The sequence below is a fragment of the Primulina tabacum genome, chromosome 17, assembly GCF_025594145.1.
Source record: "Primulina tabacum isolate GXHZ01 chromosome 17, ASM2559414v2, whole genome shotgun sequence".
NCBI lineage: Eukaryota > Viridiplantae > Streptophyta > Magnoliopsida > Lamiales > Gesneriaceae > Primulina > Primulina tabacum.
The window spans coordinates 30,800,301-30,809,851 of record NC_134566.1 but is presented as its reverse complement, the minus strand read 5'-3'; the positions used below and the strand labels follow the sequence as shown (position 1 = coordinate 30,809,851).

General features: G+C 38.3%; 1 protein-coding gene across 1 annotated transcript; it reads left to right on the top strand.

Moving 5' to 3' along the window:
- The first annotated feature begins 2,224 nt into the window (after positions 1–2,224).
- LOC142531062 (thiosulfate sulfurtransferase 16, chloroplastic-like) lies at positions 2,225–9,238 on the top strand. Its single transcript, XM_075637071.1, has 6 exons — positions 2,225–2,516; positions 7,719–7,838; positions 8,070–8,143; positions 8,255–8,325; positions 8,529–8,582; positions 8,968–9,238. Exons 1-6 carry the CDS (start codon positions 2,362–2,364, stop codon positions 9,040–9,042), a joined length of 549 nt encoding a protein of 182 aa, XP_075493186.1. The 5' UTR covers positions 2,225–2,361; the 3' UTR covers positions 9,043–9,238.
- The last annotated feature ends 313 nt before the right edge of the window (positions 9,239–9,551 follow it).

The following is a 9,551-nucleotide window of genomic DNA, read 5'->3' as shown; positions in this document are numbered from 1 at the left end:
TATTTTCCATTTTTCAGCCTTTTGTCTTCGTTCCTATATTTATCTCGAATAACCTTTAAAAATACAGTTTTATGCAGTTAAGTAGAAAACTACTTTAAAATCAATTAAACATATCAAACATAATCAATTTAAGCAATTAAAAAAATTTAATTAGCTATTTCCATCTTCCCATATTTATATGCAGTTGTATTACGTCTTTTTAATTTTGGACCTTACAACTAGTGAGTATAACAAACTTAAATTCCTTGACACTCATATATAAAAAACTCAAACCAATTACCAGATACGTAAATCAAAAACATATTGCTTAAAACCAAACAAAACTACTCTTAGATCAACACTCTGCGTCAGTGTTGGTTTTGAGTGTCGTCAACACCAATCAGCAACACGATATATCTGAATCAATCACACAAATTCTTCAACATAAAAATCTTCAACTCTGAACTATATGTAGGTTCAGAAAAAAAACTCCAGAAACTCTCCTACGCAACAATCTAAATCATACATGTGAAGTACATGTAACTCGATGATTTTGCAGAATATGATATGTGGATGCAAAACTTCGATGATTCGAGTTTGCACTCTTAAAACGCTGATTATTTTATTATCTTATAATTATAATTAATTAATTATGTTTATTAATTAATAAATAATAAACTATTTTAAAAATAGCTGAAAATATTTCTCCACGGGATAAAATAACTATTTTTGTCAAATTTAAATAATATCGATCATGTGCTAGCCGTCTACGTATCTGCCCACCATCGACACGTACTCTATCCTATCCATGGCCAAATAATAATGCACAATGAACATTATTTATTATTTATTTATTTTAGTAAGATTATTATATTATTTATGCTGATCTTCGTAAAATGTGCCAATCCATTCATCCCATCACGTATTCCAGATTTTTCAGTTTGAAAATATAAACTTTTAAAAAAAAAAATCCGAAAAAAATATTTATGCCATTTCAATCAAATATAAAAGCTACCTTTAAGTTTACATTTGTAGAATTAGTTTTCTATTATTTTACCAACATTTCCATATCATTTAAATTTCATGTGAGATGATTTAACAAATCTATATTATAAGATGAGTCGATCTGATTCATATATGAAATAAAAGTACATTTAACATAAAAAATAATAATTTTTACAAGTCGGATACAAATTTTAAAGCCAAAAAGTTTTGTGAGACGGTATCACGGATCGTATTTTGTGATACGGATAATTTATTTGAGTTTTCCTATGAAAAAGTATTACTTTTTATGTTAATAATATTATTTTTTATTGTGAATTATCTACCCGTCTCATAGATAAATTTTCGTGAGACTCTTCATACAAAAGACCAACTCAAGTTTAAATATATGATAAAAGTTTTATATAAAACATAATCAATATCGTAAACATTTATTTAAAATTTCGTTCAAAATATTTTCCCAAGTAGATAATCACTCGTAATCATTTTCATTGCAATAATATTTACAATAAAAATTGGATATTTAATAATTGGTAAAATTTATATGAGACGATTTTACGGGTCATATTTTATTAGACAAATTTCTTATTTGAATCATCCATGAAAAAATATTACTTTTTATGCTAAGAGTATTACTTTTTATTGTGACTATCAGTAGGATTGACCCATAGATAAAAATTCGTGAGACCGTCTCTCACAAAAGACATACTCTTAGGCTACGTTTGATTTGGAGGATAAAATAATGAAATGATTAAGAGAGAAATGATAAAAAAATGATTGAAGTAGATAATGATAAAATAATATTATGTTTGGTATGATTATTAAGAATGAGATAAATAAAAATCTTTTGATGAATTGACGAAATTGCCCTTCCAATTTTGCGGGCGGCGGCGGCGGCGGCGGTCCGGCTATCGGCCGACGGTCCGTCTATCGGTCGACCGACAGGAGGTTGTGAGTTTGAGGTAAAATTGAAAAAATAGGCTGGATTAAGAGTGTGATAAATAATCATAGGGGTTGAGGAGTGATTATTTTATCACACCTAATATAACTTAATCATTCATAAGAGGGATTGACTTAATTAAATAAAAAACATACTAAACATGTGATTAAATAGATTAAAATAAAATAAACTTACTTAATCCTGTAAACCAAACACTGCCTTGATAATTTTAGCATGAAAGAAGAAGTATGTAGATAAAATAATTAAATATAATATTTTTAGCATTAATTCTTTCGTCTTTGTTTTTCGAAACTTGAATTCTATCCACATTAGTGTCGGGCAGCGACAAAATCAGCAAATTTCTCTTACTATATTATGTTCCCGGAAGATTCATCGCAGAAGAAGAACTAAGAAACCCAGAAATCGAAAAGCCATTATCGATGTTGAGGCCAGTAATCTCCGTCTCCTTTCCCGCCTCATCAATGGCAGAGGATTCAAATTACAGGTTTTCGGGCAAGCACCATTCTCAGAATTTGGCGAACGGAGTAAATTATCGTAATGCCTCCACCTCTATCAATAACCTTCCCAGATTCGGGTAATTATATATTTGGCGGAATTTCATGTTTTTAATCTTGTCTGGGAACAGTCTGAAGATTTTAAGGATTGCTACGAGATACTGAGAAATCAAAGCTTTTTAATATTTTGAAGTAATCGAGTTTTGAAATTGAATGTGTTGTTTTTATATGTTTTTAAGTATAATTATTATACCTTATCTTTGGATTCATTGTTTCCTCGTTCGAGTGGAATACCTTACCAGCACTGCGGTACTAGGTCGATGAGCTGAAGTATTACGATAGATATTTCATAAATCAGTGATCAAAATAACTAGATAACAAAACGGTTAAAAAAACTCAATATGGTATATATCATAATTTAGGACGGATAGACTAATTCGGATATTATCTATACCAATCGGACAATGTCAGTTGTTGTATCTGTGTCATCCAGCTCCATGTTGGAGCGTTCCGGTTAGAATTATTTTTCCCTAGGTATTATGATTGAATTTATTTTGTCACCTTAATTATGAGATATTTACTTGATTCAAACAAATTGTCAATAACATTGCTTTCCCTTTTTACACTTGGAGTCTTTTTTTATTCCGGGATTTTCCCACTATTTTTCTTAGCAAATAGAAAAGATGGAGCTTTTCAAAGGACCCTTCATGTCTATATTTTAAAGTTGAAGGTGTAAATAAAATTTTATAGGATAACCGCTCTTAATAAGTGGAATGGATAATGCTTATTAAATTAAAATTATTTGGATTAGTTGATTTTATAAATTGCGTTGTCTAATAATTTTAGTTGAAATGTATGTATTTAATTACACAATAATAGATTAGTCCTTCTTATAATAATTTTAATTTGTTTTATATAAATGTTTCGGTACTTGAGTGCTCGTTGAAGTTGAAATTTAAAATATGGCAAAAACTTGTGTGAGACGGTCTCACTGGTCGTATTTTGTGAGACAGATCTTTTATTTGGGTCATCCATGGAAAAATATTACTTTTTATGCTAAGAATATTGATGCGATCCGGGTGAAATGGGTGAGCCGAGTCGGATGCTCCACCGGATCAAATCAATAATTTATAGTGTTGTTTAGGAGAATGAGCAAGGTAGATGACTTCGATCGTGACCTGCACACAATGAAAGGAACTCGTGAATGGGCGCCTGAGGAGTGTCCGGCGTGGCCACTCCGATGCTTAAGTCAGCAGGTGAAGATGATAACCAGTGTAGCTTAAATAAAAGTAAAGGCTACTCGTGTAAATATGTGTGTTAACATGTGTTAGAGTGAATGAATCATTCTCCAGAACTAGAGAAGAAGAGGAAGCCAAAAGTCCCTCAAATGAATTACATACCTGCTATTTATAGGAAGGAAAATCAAGGATTACCTCGATTTGCGCGTACACCTACCACTCATAGCCTTTGATGTTGACTTCCTGTCAAGCCACCCTACCTCTGATAGCTTCTCTGACACGCCAAACCCTCTGTAGTTCTGACAGATAAGACTGCCTATACCGATACACTCGAGTATGGTGCGCTTCTCGAGGTAGCCCGAGTAGAAAGTTCCCGGGAGCTTGCATGAGAGTCCGGGCTATGATGATGGCCCGGAAGAAATGGAATGCCCGGGAAGCTGGCTATGATCTGGGCTTCCCAATTAATAAACCGGGTTAAAGACGACCCGGATCCTTATGGGGGTATCACCACCCATCCCTAAAATAGTCGGGCTAGAGCTTGACTCGCTGTCCCGATCAGTCATACTTTGTACTTTCGTTGAAACATAATTTAGAGTGTGTAAGAGCATCGGAGGCTTCAAATGTCCCATAGATGAAATGGGGTACCGGGGTCTGATACAACCCGGGTTTTGAATGAGGCGCCGGGACCTTATTTTTCCTGGGCTTAATAAATGGTGCCGGGGCCTCATATCTCCCGGGCTTTAAATACAGTGTTTTTAGTATTATCGGGTAGTCCAAAGAGTGTCATTATTACCCATGCTTTAGCATTTATGCCGCCGAAAATCGTTTCATATTCCGAGGATCCGATAAGTCTGACATTTTGACATTCGTGCACGTCCTTTCATATGCCCGGTACAATATACGAGGGACATTTTGATCGTCCACGTGTATCTAGATTAGCGACAGAGATCTCCCCTCGCCCATATATATTGGCCTTCCTCATTTTCAAAAATTAATTTCAAATTCAAATTTGCGGCGAAGCTCTTGCAAATTTTCCTCTCAGCTTTCCGGCGTGTAAACTCCTCTATCTCCGGCGACCTGGTACCACTGCAACTAGTTCCTTCAAAAACTCGTAAGTTACTTTTCTCTAATCCATGTCTAATTCTACTTCTTCCACCTCAGGAGCCAATGCGCGAGGCTCATCTGGGAATGAGTCCACCGCGACGCGCTTCGATTCCCCCCCTTCTCCTCCTCGCCACTGTTTTGCTTTTTTTTTTTTTTAAGATTCCTTCTTATCCAGGTGCGGAGCCTTGGGCAGGGGAGCATGTCCCGGGACTTGGGAGTGGTCGAGGTGCGGAGCCCCGAGCCAGGGTGTAGTGCCCTGGGCTTATGAATAACCAAAGTGCGGAGCCTTGGACCGGGGAGCATGTCCCGGGACTTGGGAGTGGTCGAGGTGCGGAGCCCCGAGCCAGGGTGTAGTGCCTTGGGCTTATGAATAACCAAGGTGCGGAGCCTTGGGCCGGGGAGCATGTCCCGGGACTTCGGAGTGGCCATGCCGGACACTCCTCCGGCGCCCATTCACGAGTTCCTTTCATTGTGTGCTATACTAGTTTTATTAAAAATCAAATCACTAACCTGGAAATATTGAATCCGAATTCATTTCCGGTAGAGTGAAACTTCTCTTGGTTGAGCTAAATTAGGTGACTAATATAGTTGTATGCTACTGAGTGCATAGTAAATGATCTTCATGCCAATCAGGGATAGCTGCTGAGCTTTGAGCCCATATGAAATCCACATATAAGATCTGTGTGTCGAGTTGGTCGGACTTACTTTTGAATGGAAACCATATCTACGTCTTGAGCTCAAGTCCCCACAGACGGCGCCAATGATGCGATCCGGGTGAAATGGGTGAGCCGGGTCGGATGCTCCACCGGATCAAATCAATAATTTATAGTGTTGTTTAGGAGAATGAGCAAAGTAGATGACTTCGATCGTGACCTGCAGACAATGAAAGGAACTCGTGAATGGGCGCCGGAGGAGTGTCCGGCATGGCCACTCCGAAGTCCCGGGACATGCTCCTCGGCCCAAGGCTCCGCACCTTGGTTATTCATAAGCCCAGGGCACTACACCCTGGCTCGGGGCTCCGCACCTCGACCACTCCCAAGTCCCGGGACATGCTCCCCGGTCCAAGGCTCCGCACTTTGGTTATTCATAAGCCCAGGGCACTACACCCTGGCTCGGGGCTCCGCACCTCGACCACTCCCAAGTCCCGGGACATGCTCCCCTGCCCAAGGCTCCGCACCTGGATAAGAAGGAATCTTAAAAAAAAAAAGCAAAACAGTGGCGAGGAGGAGAAGGGGGGGAATCGGAGCGCGTCGCGGTGGACTCATTCCCAGATGAGCCTCGCGCATTGGCTCCTGAGGTGGAAGAAGTAGAATTAGACATGGATTAGAGAAAAGTAACTTATGAGTTTTTGAAGGAACTAGTTGCAGTGGTACCAGGTCGCCGGAGATAGAGGAGTTTACACGCTGGAAAGCTGAGAGGAAAATTTGCAAGAGCTTCGCCGCAAATTTGAATTTGAAATTAATTTTTGAAAATGAGGAAGGCCAATATATATGGGCGAGGGGAGATCTCTGTCGCTAATCTAGATACACGTGGACGATCAAGATGTCCCTCGTATATTGTACCGGGCATATGAAAGGACGTGCACGAATGTCAAAATGTCAGACTTATCGGATCCTCGGAATATGAAACGATTTTCGGCGGCATAAATGCTAAAGCATGGGTAATAATGACACTCTTTGGACTACCCGATAATACTAAAAACACTGTATTTAAAGCCCGGGAGATATGAGGCCCCGGCACCATTTATTAAGCCCAGGAAAAATAAGGTCCCGGCGCCTCATTCAAAACCCGGGTTGTATCAGACCCCGGTACCCCATTTCATCTATGGGACATTTGAAGCCTCCGATGCTCTTACACACTCTAAATTATGTTTCAACGAAAGTACAAAGTATGACTGATCGGGACAGCGAGTCAAGCTCTAGCCCGACTATTTTAGGGATGGGTGGTGATACCCCCATAAGGATCCGGGTCGTCTTTAACCCGGTTTATTAATTGGGAAGCCCAGATCATAGCCAGCTTCCCGGGCATTCCATTTCTTCCCGGGCCATCATCATAGCCCGGACTCTCATGCAAGCTCCCGGGAACTTTCTACTCGGGCTACCTCGAGAAGCGCACCATACTCGAGTGTATCGGTATAGGCAGTCTTATCTGTCAGAACTACAGAGGGTTTGGCGTGTCAGAGAAGCTATCAGAGGTAGGGTGGCTTGACAGGAAGTCAACATCAAAGGCTATGAGTGGTAGGTGTACGCGCAAATCGAGGTAATCCTTGATTTTCCTTCCTATAAATAGCAGGTATGTAATTCATTTGAGGGACTTTTGGCTTCCTCTTCTTCTCTAGTTCTGGAGAATGATTCATTCATTCTAACACATGTTAACACACATATTTACACGAGTAGCCTTTACTTTTATTTAAGCTACACTGGTTATCATCTTCACCTGCTGACTTAAGCATCGGAGTGGCCACGCCGGACACTCCTCCGGCGCCCATTCACGAGTTCCTTTCATTGTGTGCAGGTCACGATCGAAGTCATCTACTTTGCTCATTCTCCTAAACAACACTATAAATTATTGATTTGATCCGGTGGAGCATCCGACCCGGCTCATCCATTTCACCCGGATCGCATCAAATATTATTTTTTTATTGTGTGAATATCGGTAGGGTTAACCCGTCTCACAGATAAAGATTTGTGAGACCGTCTCACAAGATACTTTCTCTTAAAATAGAACCATGTGCTAGCTTAAAAGGAAAGGGACAAATTTCATATTTATGAAGCAACTGATTTCAAATTCATCTTACTGATTTCTAATTAATCTTATATTATCACATTGACTGTATTTTTGCATTGTCTTTATGCAATATAAGACGAAATAAAAATCGATGCTTCGAGTGTAATAAAAGATATACGATGGTGATATGTTAAATCGTTAAATATTTTTCAGTGTTGGCATAGCAAATGGAAACAGGAGCGTGCAGGAGCAGTCGGCAGGTGTTCCAACTTCGGTGCCTGTTCGTGTGGCGCACGAGCTTCTCCTAGCAGGTCATCGTTATCTTGATGTCAGGTGAGTTTCAATCAACCCGCCCTTAGAGCATGTACAGCGGGTGTGGAACGGCGTGTCTTCCACACCTGCATACAGGGGCGAGAACCTCACACGCGAGGATGTGGGTGGGCTCATGTACATGCTTGTACATGCTCTAACATAGCTTAAAGAACAATATTTCAATCAAACGGGTGAGATGTTTCGTGTTTTATTACTAAAATTGTAAAATTAATGGCTCCCATTCGTGCACAGGACCGCCGATGAATTTAGTACTGGGCATGTTGCTGGCGCTATCAATGTTCCTTTCTTGCTGAGAGTTGGACCAGGTTAAGTAACATATACGAGCTACTACATGTTTGAAATGCTGGATAAGGTGGTCACACGTTTATTTGATCCGGTAAAGTTCCTCGACTAACTTGCTCGAATCGCTATAATAGGTCTGACCCATAATCCCAAATTTTTGGAGGAGGTGTTGTCTCATTACAGAAAAGACGATGAAATTATTGTCGTAAGTACTCTTATTGTGTTTGGATCAAATCATTTGAAATCCATAATCTTGAATCCTAGATTGTAAATCTATTAATCTAATTGTTTAAATGGTTATTCCATATGGATAGATTTTAAATTCATTATCTGTCATATTTGTAACCTACGCTTCTTTTGTTAAAATCTCCTGTCCAAACTTTTACTCCAAATTATGTCCATTGACAGGGATGCCAATTAGGGAAAAGGTCTCTCATGGCTGCCACTGAGCTATTATCTGCGGTAAGTCACAATCTTGGATCTCGTAACGTAAGAGAGTGTATGCAATCTTTAAAAATAAATTATTTGTGTTTATAATTTGTAAAAAAAAAAAACGATTTTTCGTTTTTCATTTGAAAATTTGATGCCGGTTGACTTCAAGTATTATAACATGGAATGAATATTTATATATATGTATGCATATACATACATAAAGAAAGTGTGTATAAAAGTTTAATTTTACTACCGGCATGAGAAAATCACTTGCGACATATTAGAATTTATAGATATATTTGAATTTTTTATTTGGGTTTTGTCGACTGCCCTGCTTGTATTTATTTTGTTTTAGTACCCATTTTTTGTTGTATTTATTAATGAAAATAATTTAAAATGTAAAACTTAATTGTAGGGCTTTAGTGGAGTAACTGACATGGCCGGAGGATATGCAGCTTGGGTGCAAAATGGACTGCCAACAGAGCCTTAACGATGCTTATTTCCATTTACAAAAATAGTTAGTAAAAAAAAAAAAAAAACTCTAATGCAGAGAGCATTTAACATGTATATGCTAATTTAAAATGGAAATGTAAGTTAAATAATTTCTTATCATTTCTTAATTAGTAATGATATAATATATGGACAATGAATCTTTTTATATAAAACATAATGATTTAGAATTTCAATTGTCCGATATGTAAATCAATTACTGTCGTATCTTTTGTATCAACTGGTGTTTACATAGGAAATGTTTGTTCCATATAGCACAAATTAACCTTCGGATTCGTACCATTTAAATACACCGATCCATGCATTGGTTGAAGTGGGATGACCTTTGCAAACCGAAGTGCTATGGTGCGATGGGCTTTAGTAATCTGAGAGCTTTCAACAAAGCTTTGTTAGCTAAGCAAGTGCGGAGAATCATCCACTTTCTCAATTCTTAAAGCTAGATACTTTAAACAATAAGGTTCCTACGTGTGATAGGATAAGTAAATGATT

Coding starts and splice junctions, on each gene's coding strand:
- LOC142531062 (XM_075637071.1), top strand. CDS start 2,362: ATGTTGAGGCCAGTAATCTCCGTCTCCTTTCCCGCCTCATCAATGGCA. Junction 8,326..8,528: donor AAGACGATGAAATTATTGTC/GTAAGTACTCTT, acceptor GTCCATTGACAG/GGATGCCAATTAGGGAAAAG. Junction 8,583..8,967: donor CCACTGAGCTATTATCTGCG/GTAAGTCACAAT, acceptor ACTTAATTGTAG/GGCTTTAGTGGAGTAACTGA.